Source organism: Pyrus communis, chromosome 15, assembly GCF_041283825.1.
Source record: "Pyrus communis isolate YQ-2024b chromosome 15, ASM4128382v1, whole genome shotgun sequence".
Classification (NCBI taxonomy): Eukaryota; Viridiplantae; Streptophyta; class Magnoliopsida; order Rosales; family Rosaceae; genus Pyrus; species Pyrus communis.
The window spans coordinates 6092505-6114224 of record NC_142579.1 but is presented as its reverse complement, the minus strand read 5'-3'; the positions used below and the strand labels follow the sequence as shown (position 1 = coordinate 6114224).

General features: G+C 35.3%; 3 protein-coding genes across 7 annotated transcripts in view; all 3 read left to right on the top strand.

The window, feature by feature from the left end:
• Positions 1-21720, top strand: part of LOC137727105 (disease resistance protein RPV1) — a 53943-nt gene that overhangs the window by 7426 nt on the left and 24797 nt on the right. The window lies entirely within an intron of this gene.
• Positions 13061-13889, top strand: LOC148690434 (uncharacterized). The gene is made up of 2 exons (XM_088684911.1): positions 13061-13181; positions 13348-13889. Exons 1-2 carry the CDS (start codon positions 13061-13063, stop codon positions 13887-13889), a joined length of 663 nt encoding a protein of 220 aa, XP_088541037.1.
• LOC137727072 (disease resistance protein RPV1-like) lies at positions 14335-20489 on the top strand. 5 transcript variants are annotated; one of them, XM_088686231.1, is made up of 7 exons: positions 14335-14775; positions 16211-16715; positions 16901-18014; positions 18103-18396; positions 18548-19444; positions 19556-20335; positions 20462-20489. In XM_088686231.1, the coding sequence occupies exons 2-6, from the start codon at positions 16234-16236 to the stop codon at positions 20258-20260; spliced, it is 3492 nt and encodes a 1163-aa protein (XP_088542357.1). In that variant the 5' UTR covers positions 14335-14775; positions 16211-16233; the 3' UTR covers positions 20261-20335; positions 20462-20489. The 5 variants fall into 5 exon arrangements, with proteins under 5 accessions (XP_088542357.1, XP_088542359.1, XP_088542355.1 ...); XM_088686229.1 differs by having other exon boundaries at positions 14473-14775; positions 18100-18396; XM_088686233.1 differs by lacking the exon at positions 20462-20489 and having other exon boundaries at positions 19540-20419.

Below are 21720 nucleotides of genomic sequence, written 5' to 3'. Positions count from 1 at the left end.
ACTACCCAAGAAACAACGAGATGAAGAGAACCTTTTTTTTTGGGTATTCTAATGATATTTTAGCCTAATTTATACCATGCGAAAAAGATTTTGAACTTGGTGCAGTGGCTGCAAAGAATTTGTGCCTCCAAATAATAATGCTTACCCATAACCTAGAATTTTAAATTACCATTTTGTGCCATTAGGATGTGAAAACTCAAGTGGCAGGTGGCAGCAGTGGTACCAAATTATAATTCTAAATCTAGTAACAGAAACCGGTTGATAATTAACCCAGAATATAAAATCCAAAGAAGTTAGAGCAAAAATTACCTCAAATCTTCGCTTCTCTTGTACTTTGGTATTGTGGGGTTGACTTGTAAACGGTAAATGAAGTCCTGAAAACCGAAGAATGAAAAGCATTTTTTCAATTAACTAAAAAGCACTCGTAAACGGAGTAAGATATCTAGTAACCAAAAAATAAATCTTTGAAAGCAGACAGAAACAAACTTCAATCACAATTACTTTAATACATTTGGATACAAAGTAAAATTAAATTTATTCAATTTTAATATTAAAAAAATATTAACTAATGCAGGAAGAACATTTGAGCCTCAATGGCGCGAAAAGTACTCAAAAGTACTCAAAACAAACATTATGATGTGCAAACAGAAAATGATCATGCTCTCCAACCTATATTTGGTGACGGAAAATTTACACAGAAAATGAATGTGCTCTCCAACCTACCCGTTGGCATTCTCCTTTCCAGTTCTCTATATGTGATGTGTAAACCACATTGGTTGTCCTACTAAGACATATAGGACAAAATATTTGGTGCTTAATTAAATAATTTTTGCATGAGTTGTTAATTATAGTAGGTCTAAATCTAATTTTAAAAGTCTCTCTACCCCAATTATAAATAACAGTAGTGGAAAATTAGGTACATGAGGAATCATGTAGTTAAACAAATTATTAATGCCTCTAAGTTAGAGAGCATTTGAAATAATGGTAGAAAAGAATTTGTGCTTCCAAATACTAATGCTTCCCCATAACCTAGAATTTGCACTCACACTCCTCATTCCTCACTCAAACAGAAAATTAGATTAGAATTTGTTAGATTTTCAGACTCTATGTGAGTGACTCCGTTTGAGGTTTGTCATTCAAGCATGCATTGACTCCACTGACATATTATGTATATATACTCGAAAATTAGAAGAAAAATAAACATGATCTTATTTGTCAACAAACAGGAAAAAGAATACAAAGAAGCCCTGGAAAGTTTCAACGAAAAAAAACAAAGAAAAGGCTCAACTTGTAACCACACTTAGAGCAACTCCACCCCTAAAGACTTTGCGTCAGCACCCAGCTCATTTATCCACTTCAATGAACAGTAATAGACCCTAATGAACAGTAATAGGCCAAAGCATCTCCACCCCAAAAAAAATGTGCTGGCACCCAGTCTAAAAATGCGCTGGCACAAACGATCTCCACCCCTACAAAATGCGCTGGCACCTAATCCATTTAAAATATTAAATAATTTTTTTATAAAATAATAAATAAATAAAATAGTTTTAATTTCGGATAGGATTTTTAACCAATCTCGTCACGCCACGTGTCATTATCCGAACGTACTATTTTTTGAATCGATTTCCGCTAAGATTTTCAACCAATCCCGACAACCCACGTGTCACTTTCTGTTTACAATAATTTAGGCAAGATTTCGATAAGATTTTTAACCAATCTTGTCACGCCACGTGTCATTATCCGAACGTACTATTTTGTAGATAGATTTCTGATAAGATTTTCAACCAATCCCGAAACGCCACGTGTCACTTCCTATTTACAATAATTTAGCCAAGATTTCGATAAGATTTTCAACCAATCACGTAGTGCCACGTGGCATTGTCCAAAACCTCATCTTCTCTTTTTTTGTCCATATAAACCCTACATCCCTACATCCATCCTCACACTAAACTCAATCCTTTTTTTTAGCTCAGAATTCTTCTTTATCGTTTTGAAATCTTGAGTTCTTACAATGTCTTCTTCAAGTAGAGCGTATAAACAGTTGCAAGAGCAGCAGAAAAGGTTGTTGGCACAACAGGAAGAATTGGTCAATCTTGACCAAGGTGGAGGTGGAGATGAGGCCTTCGCAATGGAGGAGGATGAAGATGATCACCATAGAAAGCGGAGGGCCTCACATTCCCGCCGTATCATGGAAGCTATGGGTCAGATAGCCAAACCCAGACGTGCGGCAAACATTGATAGAAGAAGGGAAAGACGAGGTAAAGATCTCTTGAAAGATTATTTTATTCCCAACAGCGTTTTCCCTGATCATGTTTTTAGACGTCGTTTTACAGTGCAACGAAGTTTGTTCGATAAAATCATGAGTGATGTTTGCAACCATGATCCATATTTTGTGCAAAAAGAGGATGCTTTTCATGTTCTGGGTCTTCTTCCTGAGCAAAAAATTACGGCTGCCTTGTGAATGCTTGCATATGGAGCATCTGCAGATCAAATAAAGTTCTAAAAATAAATAAGAAATTACATAAGAAATTAAATAAAGTTCTAAAAATAAATAAGAAATTAAATAAAGTAGTACAAATAAATGCGAAATTATACAAAGTCTGTGGAGTTAGGATATGTGGTGCTAGGATCTTGGTTGCTAGGATTTCTGTAGCTGGAACCCCCTTGACTTGTTTCGGCATCTCTTGCACGCCTCCTTCGCACGACATCTCTTTTTTCTGATGTCCAAAAATATTTTGAATTCGGAGACAGTCCTACTAGAGACTTGTTCATAGTGTCACGATCTGTTTGAGCCATCCTTTCTTCTCTAAGCATCTCATTCTCTCGATGAAATGCTTCTCTAATCATCTCGTTCTCTCGATTAACTATTTCTCTTTGTCTCTCAGCCGCCGCATCACGAGCCTCAGTAGCTGCTATTATTGCTGCCATAGCAGTAGCTTTTTCTTCATCTCTAGCCTTTTCCCATGCTATGTTCAGTTCACCTTGACGAGTAAGTTCCTCCATATATTTAGTGTAGTCATTTTTGGAAGAACTACCTTTTTTCTTTGATGCCTTTTTACCTTGAGGCATGAGGGACTGACAAGTCGGTTGGGTCTCTGGCACTTCTTCAGGCGTCCCTTCCGTGTCTTCAAATGTGTTGGCTTCTTGTTCGGCTGTGTCTGCTTCTGGCGAACTGTGTAGACCCATACCGTGCATGACAACTTCTGGACCGATTGCCACAATTTTGTATCTAGGGCAATCTTTGACAATTTGCCAACATTCCCATTTGTTGAATGATTTGTTATGGTTCTTTGCATTGTAGAATGCTTGTGCTTGTAGTGTCTATAAAAATGTGGGATAAGATAGTAGTAAAAAATACGGGTGTAACACAAATAAATAAATTAAAATATTGATGGACGTGGAATGCATATAAATTACATAAGAAATTACATAGAAATTACATAAGAAATTAAATAAATTAAAATATTGATGTGGGTGTAACACAAATAAATAAATTAAAATATTGCTGGGCGTGGAATGCATATTACATAGAAATTACATAAGAAATTAAATAAATTAAAATATTGATGTGAGTGGAATGCATATAAATAAATAAAAATATTGTTACCTCATCCGCTAAACTTGTCCCACTACGCAAATTACCAGAAGCATGAGAGATGGCGTTTTTTCAACAAGTAAAGGATGCGTTGAGTTTTTTCCAACGACCTTGAAGACCTTGACTAGATCTGGCATCTTTTCCATGTACATCGCAAAACGATTTCGTAATTTTACTCCACATTTCTCGCTTATCCATCTCATTACCCGTAATCGGGTCATGAGTAGTGCGAACCCAATATTCACATAACGTAACATCTTCAATGAGCTTCCACGAAGTCATTTTTTTCTCTCAAAGTGTACAAAATATTCAAATGTAGAAAGTGTAAAAAGTGTAGAAAATATTGAAATGTGGTGTAAGGTGGAAGATGAGGGTTAGGTATTTATAGAAAAAATTAATTAATTTTTTAAAATTTTTCTGTATTTTTTAAAAAAAAATTCACAATTTTTAATAAATTTTAATGTTGTAATTAATCTGGACCGTTGGATTTGAAAAATAATCAAATCCAACAGCCAACCAGCTGCCACGTGGCCAACAGTCAAATTTCTGACCGTTGGGCCTTTTTTTTTTTTAATTTTTTTTTTGGTGAAAAAAATGTGGACCGTTGATCTGTGATCGGACGGTCCAATTTAAAAGTCAAATTTAAATTTTTTTTACCGTTGGAAATCTAACGGCCTACAAAAACTAGCCGTTGGAAATCCAACGACTCTGAGGAGGGCCACATAGCCCTCAGCTGGTCGAAGGCAAGTTGGCCTGAACGCGGGCCCCACCGCCTGCAACACTGTCGCCTACTCGCGCCCAGTCGCGAGTGTTGTGCACGCGCCAGCCTTTTGGACCGGCTTCTGGGTCTGTCCGAAATGGGCTGACCTGCTGCCTGGCTTGGGCTGGGTGCCAAGCTGTTTTGTAGGTTGGAGGTTTTGGACAGGGTGCCGGCCTGTTTTTTAGACTTGGTGCTGGGCAGGTCCACCTCCGGTGGAACTGCTCTTATGGAGGCAGGTGGACCTGCCCTTATGGAGGCAATTACACACAATAAATAAATTATAATTAATTAATTGTCCAGTCCCCAAATTTAACTTATGTTACATGCATGCGATCGAATTAGACCTGGGAAGTGGGAAACATGCTTAATCCTTAAACACTGAGTTGATTGCAGGGCAAGCAAGCATCAAATTAGTATCACTACATAACATCGTTAATTTAACCCAATTCTAAGTGACTAAAACCTTTCCTCCATACATCTTAATAAAAATAAATCCACTTTTTTATTTATTTATGGTGTATTTTGATTTTCCGTCTCTTTGTTTGATTTGAGCTCTAGTAGAACATGCTTTGTTGGAGAACAATTTAGAAACAATAAAATAACAAAAATACAGAACCGAAATACCTATACTTTACTATTCAAAAATACTTGCAATACAGAATGCAATTACACAATAATTACAAAAAATTAAAATAATACTAACTTGAATGAATTGAAGGTAGAGAATAGCGCAAACGCTATGTCCTTCGAACAGTATTTCCGTCCCACTTGTGTGCTTGTGGTTCTACAACGTCTGCTCGACTAGGATACAACTACCTAATTCTACAACCAGCACTGGATTATAAAACTCTAGCGAATTGCTTTGTGTGTTTACTCTCTGGAAATTTTGTACGGAAGACAAGATAGAAGAAAAGATGATTCTCACTTGGACTGTGATTGCAAATATATAGGATGTTTCACACCCTTTCAAATACTTGTTCAGTGTATTTGAAAGTACACAACTCTTTCTAATAGCTGTGTCTTTTAATCAAAACGTACAACTCTTTCTAATAGCTGTGTCTTTTAATCAAAACATTTTTTAATTAATAAATTAATTAAAAAACTTAATCTGAAAATTAAAATTAATGAATCTGATCAATTTTAAATTACAAGGCCTTGTCTTGATTAATTAATATTAATTGTATTTAGGCTATATTATATTCAAGCCTAATCCACACAACCATAAGGCCCAAGCCTTCAATCCATTTCCAAATAGTCCAAGTTCTAATTACTAAGAAGAAGGAATAAGCCTATATAAAGGCTAGTGGAAAAATATTGTTGCCCAATATGGAACAAGAGGGTCTCAAACTCCTACATGCTTTGTTATATATTAGATTCAAATAGAGGAGGCTGGAGCCTAGAAACGCTTACAAAGAAGATATTCCATAAAGTTTCCATGTTGAGCTAATGACCAAGGTAGGTTAGACTCATATCAGGATTACTACACGTTCTTGACATTTATAATTATTATAACTTTAAAGAAGTTTTCTATTTGTAACCGTTAGATAAAAATCTAACGGTCTAAAATCCTTGATCAGGAGGATCCTCTCCTTGAACTCAGGAGAGGATCCAATTCCTAAAGAAAATGAACTTTAGAAAGTAGAAAGTAGGATGTTCAACAAACTGAACAGTCAAGAAACCATTTTTAAATTTGCGTCAGAGGATACACCAAGAATGGACTTTTCCACCAGGCAAAACAATAAATTGCTGATGAACTAAACGGATTTGGATCCTCTCCTCTCCTGAGCCAATGGTGAGGATCCTTCTGATTAAGTATTGTGGACCGTTAAATTTTTATTCAACTGTTATAAATAAGGAATCTCTTTAAAGTTAGAATAATTATAGTCGTTGGATGAAAATCCAACGGTCTATGATGATTGATCAGGCTAATTATCCATAATAGTTGATCAGAAGAATCTTCTCCATTGACTCAGGAGATCCAAATCCGAACTAAACAATCTAAAAAAATCTATGACAACTTTAATGAAGTTAAAAAAATATCTGTGACAATTTGAAGCAGATTGCAAATCAAACATTAAATAATGAATTAAAAAAATCTAAGACATGATTGTATGGCTTCAAGCAGAAGGGAGCAGCTGCGTTTGACTTACACGCGAAAATGTATGCCGTGGATTGATTATTAGAGCTATGTTTTAATGGGAGTTGTTGTGTGTTAAAGTGGTTGTTAGTGTTCTTCCAAAAAAAAAAAAAAAAAAAAAAAGTGGTTGTTAGTTGGTAACTTCATTTATATGAAAGGGAGTCTGCACTTTGTAGTAAATGCAATGTCGGCTTGGTGGGTGCATCGAAGGTGAATAATTCAAGGCTTCTATTTATACAACCGTAGGCCATGCATAACAGTATGTTGGTTGAGTTAGAAAAACATTTAGGGGATTGGGTCTAGGTGGTTAAATGAGGTTAATATCGACACATGATAATTTTAGTAACGGACATTTACAAAGATCGTGACACATCACACTATATCTCCTCAATCGCTCTCACTTCTTCCAGTCAAGCCATAGAAATCAAACAAAAAATAAGAAAAATTAAACTCCCCCTCAACTTTCAAATGAAATTTTTACACGAAACGCGATCGACTCGAACCAAGTGGCGTGAGATTTGTCCAAATGTTTGATGATTTGGGTGGGGTCGCTTCTCATCTATTCATTCACCCCTCCACCATACCACATATATTCATAAACACCACCCCCCCCCCCCCCCCCCCCCCCCAAAAAACCAATTTAGATGATTTGGGATCTTGGATTAGCAATAGTTTCCAAATGGGTGGCGATATACACACTATTTTTTTTACTTTCTATGTACCATTTGTTCATTTATTTTTTTTTAATTCTTTTGATTCGATGTTCAAAAATTAAAAAAAAATATGTAAGAAGTAAAAATAAATATGTGGACAACATCAGTATTTCAAATAAAGAGAATTGATTGGAGAGAGAGCTGGAAGGATGTTGGAAGAGAGGGAGAAAGGGAAGGTTAGATTTTGGAGTTGCTGTATTTAATGACATAAAAATATTAATAATAATAAAAGTTAATTAGAGTCATGTGGACTATGGAGAACAGGTGTCAAGCTGGAGGTGTGTAGGTTACATAGTTTGGGGCATTTTTACTCACCTTTCTCGAGTAATAATAATGTTCATCATTATATTTATCATTGTTAAATGAATTTAAATTTTAAGATATGTATTTATCCACTCTACAGATTTTTTCTATTAAAAAAAATTATGAACATAACCATTACTCGATAGTGTTGAACAAAAATATTCTCAAGCAAAAATGCTCCTGAGAAAAAGAGAAGCCCATCATCTTTAACTGTTACCCCCAAAACGTCAAATTTGTAAATGAAGAGGTTTTTTCAATTTTACTTTGTTCATGCAGATTGATTTTTCCTCTATTCAAATCTTAATTAAATAATTTCATTTTAAACAATCGATGTTAGGAGAGGGGGCTCGGCATGCTTTTAGCACTTTGAGTTACAAGTCCTTTTAATAATTGAATTGTCTATTTTCTTAATTATTTTTTTTTATAATGATATTATCGGCGTAAGATCAAAATTATATCATATATAATTAGCCAGTCATAATTGACATAGAATTAGAGTTAAATATAAAAAAAAATTTACTTATAAGTAGAGAAAATATTATTGGGAGGTAGGGCTAATGAAATTTATGATTGAATCTTTAGATTTGCATTAATGAATTTTCGTGAAAAACGCATACTACACGCGTCCGTACTTTTCAAAAAGCTATGCATTATTGTTTGCTGAATTTTATCAGTAAATGTTGGTTTGTTAGGGCTTCCCCACCCTCTTTTACCAAAAACAGAAGAGAAACAAAAAACTATCGTCCTTCTTCTTGATCTTCTCTGGTAGCATGATCATATCCCACCTCCTCTTCTTCATCAACACTTAAGACTAACACCCGTTCAGATCCTTATTAATTTGATCATGGTGGAGAGGAACTTTAATTATCAAGTTGAGGTTGCGAGTGAGCAAAATTCGAATTGTGAAATCGTCCATTTCACAGTGTCTTTTTGAAGAACCTCCAACGGCTTGCCGGCAGAAAGAAAACTCAGCAGCTTTCGGCATCTTACAGTACGCAACTCTGGTATGTGCGAGGTACCTCCAAGCTCTCCTGTCATTAAAACATAGCTCTGCTTGTGTCATTAGCTTTCAATTGAAATCTTCGTGGCCGATGAGTCGATGCCGCCATTGACTTCGGATCCTCTTGGCTTTTTTTTTTTTTTTTTAATTTTCCGTTCTGTGTTTTCCTATGAAATTTATTTTGGGTCTCTAACTCGCACTCAGCACCGTCATGCTGTGACCTGATCGTCACACTCAAAAATTCCTTTGAGCCACTTGGTCGTTTTCTTTTGTTTATGAAATTTAGAGAGACAAGCAAAAATGTCATAAATTATTTGGTGTTTAAGAGTCTCTAAATGAGCTTCTCACTAAAATTTAGAGAAACAAGCAAAAATGTATGCGCTCCACTGTGGTTTTAGAAATCATAACGCACAATTTAACACATGCATTTTTAAATTATTCAGAAATCAATCAAAGCAACTGAATCTGTATGGTAAAATAAGTCTTTCAGTTTCATCTATATTTTATTAAATTTACTTTAACAGCTTATGTACCATCGCAATCGCAAATTTCTAAGTCCTATATTACAAGTTACATGATTTTTTAGTATGGATTTGAGAATGTGGTTGTTTAATTGTCCCTAAGGTGTAGTAGTAGTTGTTAATTGGAAAACAGCAACAACAAAAAAACCCTAAAAGACCTAAATTACTGCAGATTAACAAGAGTTAAAAAAAAATAGGAAAAAAAAATATATATATATACACACACACACATAATTTGATCAGACAAGAGCCCAACCTTCATAAATCTATCAAACACATGGTGCTATATACCGATTGCTATTGGTGGAAATCGATATATCTAGATTTAGAGCTTCAACCCAATGACCAAAATTGAGATATGGTAAGCAAATTTTTTAAGTTCAAATTCGTCCCGAGGTGCCAGCATAACCAAGAAGCTATTTTTTCACAAATAAAGTTTTCTTCAGCACAATCTGCAGGGTAATACAGTTTTCCCATACCATATGCTAATTTCCATGTAAAAAAAAAATTATAAGAATATTAAGTAACATAAACCTAATCTCTACCAAAGATTATAAGAATATTTGAATAAAATAAAACTAAATTATAGCTACATCGAAGAATACAATGTGAAAATGCATAGGACATAGACATACTAAAACACCCATGTTCCCACCTCGAGGTTAACGATTCTTTGTTCAAGTAGAGAAACAATCAAAACAAACTAACCTGCAGCAAAATGCTACGTTAGTAAGTATAATGCACTCGAGATAAAATCCAGAGCTGTGATTGGCATTTCAGAAAACTAAGTCGTGGTATTGTTATTCGAAAGAGTAATGTATTTATACCATATTTTTATATCACATTTCTATACTACTTTAGGTGGTATTTGATGTGGATAGTCACATCATTTGAAAAATTTGCAAAACCCAATAAAAGAAAGGAGAAAGACTACTCGTATGTCACAATCATCATTTAATTAACTAGTTTTTCTTAATTATTAGTTTATTAAATAATGAACTAAATTTAAAAATCTGATTAATTCAAATGATGTGGTTGTCCACATCAAATGTCATCTAAAATGATATAGAAATGTGGTACAAAATCATGGTATGAATAGCATTACTTTATTCAATAACCACCCCAGTGTTATTCAAAAACTATATCCTAATACTATTGAAACAATGAAATTTATACAATTTCACTTTCCAACCATGCTACTTCAAATGCTACACAAAAATGAACCATCTCAAACTCAAATTACACCAACAATTTCATGGCTTCCTATTCTTTTTTTGCTATTCAATTTCAGTATACTCTTATTTCATCTTAGCTTTGTAATCGTAAGAGAGTTGTACACATTCTTACACAGAACAAAAAAAAAAAAAAAAAAAAAAAAAGGAACAATTTGCGGAGCTAAATTCAAGTCGTAAAAAAAAAATTAATTTATTCATGTATCAAAATAAAAAATATAATTCAAAAGACATATTTTGGAAAAGTGGTGGAATCGATCAAAGAATTTAAATAGTCGTACATTTCTTCTTAAGTTTAGTCGGAAACTGTAGAGTAATTGAAATGTACCAGAAAAAAAAAAATTCAATAACCCAAATAATCATCAATCAAATACACTACAAAACCCAAAATTACCCAATTGAAATAACTACACCAATTGAACCTATAACTCAGCCAAATCCCACCACACTCCCCTTACTCCTGAAAAGGGCTGCAGGACAATCTAACTGCTTTATACAATTATATAAGCTCAGACCCTAAATATTTATTTCTTCCAATGAGATATAAATAATTTGGATGCAAAAAACTGGGTTACCAATTGAAGATGGGCCTGCCTACAATACATCGGAGTTCTCGGGCATTTAGAGCTGTTAGATCCAATCTGGTTGAGTGTAATGGCTCTAAGTGTCCAAATACGTAATACTTCTGTGTACTGTAGAAGAATTCCAAAAGACGAACAAAAAGAAAGAAAGAAAGAAATAAGAGCTTTATAAACCCTTTCTTTAATCATGCGAGCTTAGCAAAATATTTTTTATTATAACTTTATTTTCTTTCAAGTATTTTTTATGTTTCTTTGTATTGCTCACAATTGATATAATGTGGACAGTGTGGTGATAGCTTCCTATCTCTTTAGTACGAATTGTCTCAAGTCTCTCTCTGTGTAAGTCCAATGATTTTGGTTTTGTTTTTACAATTTGTATAAAAACTTTCAATCATGCAACTACAAAACAATTAACTTAAAGTCCCTCAAAACACAAAAAATAATTCACTTAAAGGAGAAACAAATGGAATTAGTAAAAAGCAAAGACATCGTTTATTCACAATTCATCCATTCAATTCTAAAATTAGCTTATATTCCTCTAATGTTGCACACAAAGCAAATTAAAAGGTCATTGAATGTTTAAAATAGCTAGCAATGTCTTATGCTAGCAACATACAAAACTAACCCTTTGTCCTACGTGTGCTCAAAAAATGTAGTCTTATTCTCTTCGAGCATATCCAGCAGGTTCCGCATCTGCTTCTCCTCACCCATTTTGGCTAAAATAAAGAGAAACCTCCTCAGTTCTTTATCCAGCATCATTCATTTATGGTTGGAAAGAAACATCAGCATCAGTTTTCTTGGCGAGTGTCGTCCCCTTATTCTTTCTCGTTATCTATTTCTGAATATATACTCATGGCTTTGTTGGATTTGTTGCTCTTTGCTTATTGTCTTTGATTTGTTAATTGAATGAATATATTAAACAAAAAGTCGGAAAGCTCTACGAACTCAGAACAACAAGGTCATAAGACCAATCAAGGAAACAAAACCGGAACAGTCCTCATGAGTTAGCCGATGATGTTTGAAAACCCCTATTGAGCAAAACCAGCTTCAGAGTAACAGCAGTGGGACAACATGTATTTCTGAAAATCCTGCAACAAGGTCATAAGCCTAACCTGCGCGCGCTATAAATTCCTAATTCTAATCTTGGGACAATGTAAAAGGAGTGCAGCGGGAAGAAATATCTATCCCAGCAACCTCCATGGCATCACAGACCAGTCGGGCACATGACTTTTTTGAAACTACAAGACAATAAGGTGTAAAACATTTCAGAGCTATGTGGCAGGTATTGGACAGAGGGGAAACAAAAGCACAAGGCTCTCTAAGCAAACAATAACAGAGAAGAATCGTCGTATACACAATCGTTTTCTACCAATAGCGAATGACATAGCAGACAACTAGAAGAGAGTAATGATTCTCAATATATAATGTAGCAAAAGAAATTAAACTCCCTCATAAAATGTGCTCTCCTAAAAACCTACACTCATAAACTACGCTCCCCTATAAGCTATAACTCCTCAGAATAGAACTTGTTGTTAGAGATCTAGTCACCCAACCCAAAACTGACCCGAGATTAGCACAAACAAAGTTCAATAGAAGAGAAATTCAAATACAACAAAGCCAAAATAGGTCAAGTTTGCCTATAAAAAAGTTGAACACCCCCATAATTAGCACTCTCCTAGATCCAAACTTCCTCATAAACTTAGAAGTCTACAAACTAAGTGGCGGTACCAGATCGGAAATATCCAATTTTGCAGCAAATACACAATACAAGGATGGTCAAAAGCAGAATGGATAACAAATAGTAATACATCAAATGAGTACGCCCAAGCAAAGTGTAGCAACAAATAAGCACAAGTAAGTGAACCAACTCCCCACAAAGGATGTATGTGATATAAATGAACTCCTTAGAAATGATGCTTTTTATACAAACAAACTCCCTTAGAAACTAAGACCACGGCTTGAAACAAGCACGAAGTTTGTTGGATGTCATTTTATCCCTAACTGTGTATTTCCTGATCATGTTTTTAGATGTCATTTTAGAATGCAACAAAGTTTGTTCGACAAAATCATGAGTGCTATTTGCAACCATGATCAATACATTGTGCAAAAAAAGGATGCTTTTCATGTTCTAGGTTTTCTTCTTGAGCAAAAAATTACTGCTGCATTACAGATGCTTGCATATGAAGCATTTGCAGATCAAGTGTATGAGATAACGAGGATGGGAAAATCAACTGTTTTGGAGTCCCTGATGCGGTTTTGCTCCGCAATTGAAGCCATCTATACGAAGGAGTACCTCTGGAAACCGATGCCTATGAATCTGCGAAGGCTACTGAGGAAGGGTGAGATGCGAGACTTCCCTCGTATGATTGGAAGCATCGACTGCATGCACTGGACCTGGAAAAACTGACCAAGTGCGTGGCAATGAGCGTATGGCGACAGAAAAAGAGCTGGAAGCGGTGACTTCATTTGATACATGGATTTGACATGCATTTTTTTGTGTTCCAGGAGCTCAGAATGACATAAATGTCATTGCCCAATCTCCGGTGTTCGATGAATTGCTGCAAGGACAAGCACCCAGAGTCACATATTCAATCAATGGCCATACATACAAACAACTATACTACCTTGTAGACGACATTTACCCAAGGTGGACAGTGTTTGTCAAAACAGTCCCACATCCACAAAGTGAAAAAGAAAAACACTTTGCAACATGTCAAGAGAGATGTAGGAAGGATGTGAAACGTTGTTTTGGTATCTTGCAAGCTTGTTGGGCGATTGTCAAGTCAGCTGCCGGAATGTTTGATGTCGAGACACTTCGATCCATCATGATGACTTGTATCATTCTCCATAACATGATTGTGGAAGATGAGTATGATTATAATGCCGTCAACGAATACGAGCCGGACACAATGGACAACTCAAGAACACGTATCTATTGTGCTCATGACGGCACCGAAGATCCCGTGCAACACAAGCCATTGGAACGGGATAAACGTTACAATCAATTGATCGCTAAGCGGTACACTTCATTGCAAGAGCCATACTAGCACTCTACCTGTCAAAGTGACTTGATTTAGCACCAATGGGGATTGCAACAAGGTTAAGATAATTAAAAGGATCTTGTGGTGGAACAATAAAGTTCTTAGTTTATTTAGTGTGTTTTTTTTAAGTTTATTTGATGAGTTTATGTAATTTTATTTAATGTGTTTTTTTTAATCTTATTTGATGAGTTTATGTAATTTTATTATAATAATGACACGTGACGTGACGTGATTGGTTAAAAATCCTATCCAAAATTAAAACAAATTTTTTATTTATTATTTTATAAAAAAAACTTAATAATATTTTAAATGGGCTGGGTGCCAGTGCATTTTGTAGTGGTAAAAATGCATTTGATCTATTACTGTTTATTGAATGAATTAAATAGGTTGGATGCTGACCTATTTTTTTAGAAGTGGAGTTGCTCTCATGTAACACAAACCACCCATTTCTTTTTGCCCCGTGTGGGCCAAAACCTCAACCAATTTCCAATTTTTAATTTCCGTGTGGACCACAAACATACCACCACTTTTTCTTCTTTTTCTTTTTCTTTTTCTATCTTTTGTCCTTTTCTTTTTCCCCATCTTTTCCTCACTCTCGTTTACCAAAAAGAAAAAGAAAAGAGAAAACAAAAGATTCGTCCTTCTTCTTCAGCTGCTCTGGTAGCATCTCCCACCTCCTCTTCTTCATCAACTCTTAAGACCGACGCCCATTCAGATCCTTGAAAATTTGAGCATGGTGGAGAGGAACTATAGTTATCAACTTAAGGTTGTGAGTGAGCAAAATTTGATTTGTCAAATCGTCCATTTCACATTGTCTTTTTGAAGAAACTAGTTGGGACTTTCATCCAACGTTTTTCGGCATTTTACAATACACAACTCTGGTGTGTGCGAGGTACCTCCAAGCTCCCCTCTTGTGAAAACATAGATCTTCTGCTTGTATTATTAGCTTTCAATTGAAATCTTCATGGCCGATGAATCAAATGCATTGACTTTGGATCCTCTTGCTTTCTTATCTTTATTTTTCTTTTTAATATTTTCCTATTAAAACTAAGATCTAAAGTCTTTAAATTCATGGAAATTATTTTGTAAGACTTCAATTTTTTTTTTCTTTTCAGAAACGTGAACTAAATCCATTTCATGAAAAAAGATCTAGTCCTTTTCGTTTTTTTCTTCTCAAAATAAATATGAGTCATTATATTACTAATTAATTTATTAAAAATTGATAGAATATATTTTTGTATAAAGTTTTAATATGAATTTCTTTTAGGATTACCCATAATGTGTCGTAGCTTTTTACATATCAAATTTATGATAATATAAATGTACCGATAGTTTTCTATGTATTTAAATAAAAATTACATAACATACCAAAACTAATTTGTACACAAATTTGAATTACATAGCATACTAATAACGTACCAAATTATGACACATTACATTTAGTAAATAAAAGCATTGATATATTTATAGATATATATATATATATATATATATATATATATATATATATGTAATATCGTTTAGAATTTTAAAGTACGTTGGTGCTTTTAAAATATCACGTCTGATTTTTTTTGTTAAACAATTCAACTTTTTTTGTTTTTTTAGAACTTGTTTTGTTTTTTATTCTTTTAAAATATATTGAAATAAAAAGATATAAATTAACAATATGTTGAAAAAAAAAACTTAGATATTTGGTCCAAGAAATTAAAAAACCGAGCATCTAGATCAAAATACCTCCTAAATTATTTGGTGGTTAAGAGTCCTAAATGAGCTCCTCCCTAAGACTTAGAGGGGATTTGAAAAGTTCCATCTCGTATCAGACCTTCATTCCTAATACAAGTAAGCATACTCGAGCCAAGTTACGTGTACATGTCTAACAAAAGTATAGTCCATTTCTACCACACAAAAAAAAAAAGATATAAAATAACCAATAATATTCTTGCATGACGATATGACGAATTTATTCTTACTAGACACCAATTTGTTTTTTTCTTTCTTTCTTCTGAGTACTACTTGAGAGTTGATACACCAACTTATAAGTTTTTGCATCAACTTTTTGAGATCCCAAATGCGTGCCAATGTTTCAATGCGTTTTCTATTCACATTTTACAACTAATAAGAATTTGCCTTGTGACTTGGTAATCAATAACTGGTGTCTCTTGTACTATTATTATGTTTATCATTTCCTGCATATTTCCCAAATTAGACCTGTAATATCATTTGCATCTCAGTGTAAAATCAGATATGTTTGGTACCTGGCGAATATATTCTCAATTTGCATTCCAATTTGTATATAATAACTCTTCTTCATGCATTCACTGCTACAGATAAACTCTATTAAATAGCTGCAATGCGCACCGAGCAACAGAATGCTTCTTCGTCCTCTTACCGGTGCACGTATGATGCATTCTTGAGTTTCAGAGGCACAGATACACGCAAGGGCTTTACAGATCACCTCTACAGTGCTTTGGAATGGGCAGGAATCCACACTTTTAGGGACGATGAAGAAATTGAGACAAGAGAAAACATTGAACAGGAGCTACGGACGGCAATACAAGAGTCACGAGTATCAATCATTGTTTTCTCCAAGGACTACGCCTCTTCCAGTTGGTGCCTGAATGAACTTGCTATCATCATGGAACGTAAAAGAACAGATGGACACATGGTTATCCCAGTTTTCTATGATGTGGAACCATCAGATGTCAGGAAGCAGACGGGCAGTTTTGCAGAATCATTTACTAAACATGAAAAGCGCTTCAAGGACAAGGTGGAGGAGTGGAAGCGAGCTCTTAGAGATGTTGCAGACTTGGCAGGGATGGTTTATAGAGAACAGTAATTTTTCATTCCCTCTTATATTCAGTCAAGTAGATCAGATTCTAGTATCAAGCTTGTGAAAGTTTTATCTTTTTTTTTTTTTTTTTTTTTTTAAATAATTAACTTGCTCGTGTTTTTTTTCTTTTGGTCTGAAAAGAAAGAACTTATCGTGCCTTGTATATTTTGATATCAATAACATATAGGTACGAGTCGCAGTTTATCCAAGATATTGTTGAAGCGATTGGAAATAAGCTGAACGACATGACGAATACGAGATTAAGAGTTGAGCCCAATGTGATTGGAAGAGATTATCATGTGAAAAGACTAAACATGTGGCTGGAAGATGGATCAAATGATGTTGGAGTATCTGTCATCTATGGAATGGGTGGAATAGGCAAGACCACCATTGCTAAAACTGTTTATAACCAGAACTCCGATAAATTTCAAGCTAGCAGCTTTCTTTCAGATATTTGGGAAACTTCCAAACAAGGCAATGGTATTGTTCACTTGCAAAGGAAGCTTCTTTCAGATATCCAAAAGGGGAAAATGGAAAAAATATACAGCCTTGATGAAGGTATGGTAAAGATCGAACGGGTTGTACGTTGCAAAAGAGTTCTTATTGTTCTTGATGATGTGGAGAACTCAGAACAGTTCAATGCAATTCTTGGAATGCAAGACTGGTTCCATCCTGGAAGTAAAATTATCATAACAACTAGACATGAACATTTGTTAAAGGCTCATGAAGTTTGTGTAAGGTTTAAGGTTGAAGGATTACATGCGCATCAATCTCTTATGCTTTTCAGTTGGCATGCCTTCGGACAACCCCATCCTCAGGAAGGTTACATGGAGCATTCTAGAACCTTAGTAAAACATTGTGGAGGGGTTCCATTAGCTCTTCAAGTTCTGGGATCTTCTCTATTTGAAAAAACAGCAAATTTATGGGAAAATGTAGTACGCAACTTAGATGTTTTAGACGTGATTACTGAGGGAAAAATTAAAAAGATTCTTTGCAAAAGTTATGAATCTTTACAAGATCATGATAGACGTTTATTCCTCCATATAGCTTGTTTCTTCGTAGGAAAGGACAAGGATTTCGCAACTACAATCCTTGACAAATGTGATTTTGTAACAGAGATTGGACTTCAACATCTAGTTGATAGATGCCTTTTGGAAATTGATGCCCACAGCAAGTTAACCATGCATCAATTGCTTCAAGACATGGGAAGGGCAATAATTCGCGACGAATCACCTGAGGACCCTGGAAAACGCACTAGACTGTGGGATAAAGATGCAATTAACGTTTTGAGAAAATTAACTGTAAGAAACATGATCTTTATCTGTATGTATTTGCAATGGTGTTCTGCATGTGACTAGTAACTTATCCAATGCTCTTATTTGTTAGCAGGGCACGAGAACTATCAAGGGCCTCGTGCTCAACTTTCCCTCAATGGAGTCATCTCCGGTATTAAATGAGGTAGGTTTCGAAACAAAGGCATTTACAGAGATGCTCAATCTTGAACTACTTCTGCTTGATAATGTAAAGTTGAGTGGAAGCTATGAAGATTTTCCAAAAAATTTAATATGGCTGTCTTGGCGAGGATTCTCTTTAAAATCAATACCAGCCAATTTTTGTATGGAAAATCTAGTTGTTCTTGACTTACGGAAGAGCAGTCTGCAACATGTTTGGAACGGAACCAAGGTATATTCTAATCTCTCTTGCTCTCTCTCTCTCTCTCTCTCTCTCTCTCTCTCTCTCTCTCTCTCTCATTACACACAAAAAAAAATAAAAATAAAAATCAGTGAAACTAAACTGTGCATTCATAGCAACTAATGACTTCTATTTGATACAGCTTCTTACAAGATTGAAAATTCTTAATCTCAGTCATTCACATGGCCTTAGGACAACATCTGACTTGTCCGGACTTCCTAACCTTGAGAAACTAATTCTTAAGGACTGCATTAATTTGGTTGATGTTGATGAATCCATTGGAAACTTGGGGAAACTTGTTTTCTTGAATCTAAAAGACTGCAAAAGTCTTATGAAGCTTCCAAAAAGAATGAACATGATGAGGTCTCTTGAGGAACTTATTCTTACTGGTTGCTCAAAGCTTGTGCTTCATGACAGTGCCATGGTTATTTACATACACACTACATCAAGGGATATGAATAAATTTAGACTGTTGTCAACTATATCATGGACACCAATCTGGTCTTGGGGGATGTGGGCATGGCCAAGAAAGACTCTTCAATCAACCAGTTTCTCACTGGCAAGTTTACCACGTTGTTTGGGAAGCTTAAGTCTGTCTTACTGCAACGTGTCGGAGGTTCCCAATGATCTGTCTACACTATCTTCATTGAAGTATTTGAATCTAATTGGTAATCCAATTTTGTGCCTACCACAAAAAATGAAGAGTCTTATTATGCTCGAGACTCTTTTGTTAGATAATTGCACAAACCTCGAAATTCTTCCAGAGCTCCCACCAAGCTTGAAGAGGTTAGAAGCAAAATATTGTACTTCATTGAAAAGATTAACAAATTTACCAAACTTGTTCAGATCATTGGAATCACTTTTTTGGGGTTGTGAGCATTTAGTTGAAGTTGATAGCTTGTTGACTATAAAACCGGTGAGAAGCGCTGACGTAGAAATGACAAGATATATGGGCCTGTTCAATTTGAAATCCATAGCAAGCACTGATGTCGAAATGATCAACTACTTGACCAGTACAACCAGGAAGGCTCCTGTCCAGGTCTTTCTCTGTCTCCTCTCTCATGTATAGTTCTAATTATTATATTTATGAACTAGTTGGGCCTAACTGTTTGAATAGTTAAATTTGAATTGTAGATTCTTGATGAAACAGGTACTCTATGAATGTGGCATATATAGCATTTTCTTTCATGGAAGCAAGATTCCAGATGGATTTGGCTTCACAATAATATATAGATCTGTGCTGTCAGTTATTGTACCTTCACATCCTATTCTCAAAATCCGAGGCTTGAATTCGTGTGTGTTATATGCAATAGAACCAGGCTTGGAATATCGTCTTACTGTTCAGCATTTGATTAAAGTCAGTAATCAGACCAAGGGTCTTATGTGGACCTATTCCCCACTCACAGTAGGTTTGCCTACTGAGAAGGAAGATATGTTATGGCTAAGCCATTTTAGATTTGGAAACAACGAATTGGAGTATGGGGACGAATTACGTGTTTCGGTGGAGATGCATGATTTTGTCCGGGTAAAGGAATTCGGAATCCAGCTTGTGTACGAGCCGGAAAGACCTCCTTCTAGCCAGAATAATGTTGTTGCTGGAGATGTGTCATTATCAGCATCAGAGTACCAAATGTGGACAGGAAAATACTTTCTCAGTAATCATGGGCACCGTACTCATCAAGCTCAATTCCGAAAGAGACAGGAGAATCCAGAACATATTGAATTTTCATTTGGGCCAGAGCGTCTATTTCATAAATTATTCAAGGCCCGAGGACCATTCGAAACTGTTGTGAAACTTAGAGCATATCCAGCAGATTCCGCATCTGCTTCTCCCCACCCATTTTGGCTAAAATAAAGAGAAACCTCCTCAGTTCTTTATCCAGCATCATTCATTTATGGTTGGAAAGAAACATCAGCATCAGTTTTCTTGGTGAGTATCGTCCCTTTATTCTTTCTTGTTATCTATTTCTGAATGTATACTCATGGCTTTGTTGGATTTGTTGCTCTTTGCTTATTGTCTTTGATTTGTTAATTGAATGAATATATTAAACAAAAGGAGGGAAAGCTCTACGAACTCAGAACAACAAGGTCATAAGACCAAAAGCACAAGGCTCTCTAAGCAAACAATAACAGAGAAGAATCGTCGTATACACAATCGTTTTCTACCAATAGCGAATGACATAGCAGACAACTAGAAGAGAGTAATGATTCTCAATATATAGCTTTTTTACTTAAAGGAAGATTATTCACAAGAGCATTCGATTTTTGTTAGAAACGCCATATGGAGAGCGCCATTGTGCTGATTGTTATGTTCCTGACAGGAACTAATTACTTCTCCTTGAAACGGTGTCTTCCAAGACAGAAAATCCTAAATCTCAGTCACTCACATGGCCTGATGACAACCCCTAACTTGTCAGAAGTCCCTAACCTTGAACAATCGATTCTCAAATATTGCTTAAATTAGGTCGAGGTAGATGACTCCATTGGATACCTAGAGAAACTTGTTTTCCTGAATCTACGACTGCAAAATGTGAGTGCTGGAGATGTGTCAGCATCAATGTATCAAATATGGAAAGGCAAATGCTTTGTGTGTAATCACAGTCTAGACCATACTCATCATCCTCAGTTCATATTTCAGAAAGAACAGGAAGAACCCGGCTCATCTTGATTTTTCATACCATCCAGAGGGCTGCTTTTTTTAATAATCATTACTTACTTAAGCACATAGAGTTTCCTCAGGAGGACGATGAATATTGTTGTGTAACTTGTGTTTTGCCACCCGAAAGGGTAACATTTTACAAGAGAAGAAAAAAGATAAAGAAGGCGATGATTATTGATTGCGTCTATTCGAAAGAAGTGTAGATTTGGGCACTATCCATTTGCGGTGCAGATCATCGAGCGTTGAAGAAAATATCATGGTTTGTTTTCTTTTGTGAGTCTTATTTTCTGTTTCTCTTTGTATAGTATATACTATATATGAATTTTGTTTGAATAATTGAATCCTCTTAACTCGATCTTCTTCAATATTTTGTACAAAGGTTGCAAGGGTTCAAATACTTGATGTGGATTTCATATCTGAGCTCCATATTGGTTCTTATCTGAGCTCCTTCAGCGGATAAACAATGTGGTCAGCGAATAAAGGAGTTTAATCCAACTTAACTGTTAACAATCAGACGGGCAGATCTTCCCGTTGTTTATTTTCCCGTTTCTTCTTAATTTTTTGTTTTTGCTCCAATCTTTCTTTATTTTTTTTTTCTTATGTTTTGGCTCCAATCTTTCTTTATCACATAACCGTAGCTACTTTCTGATTAAATA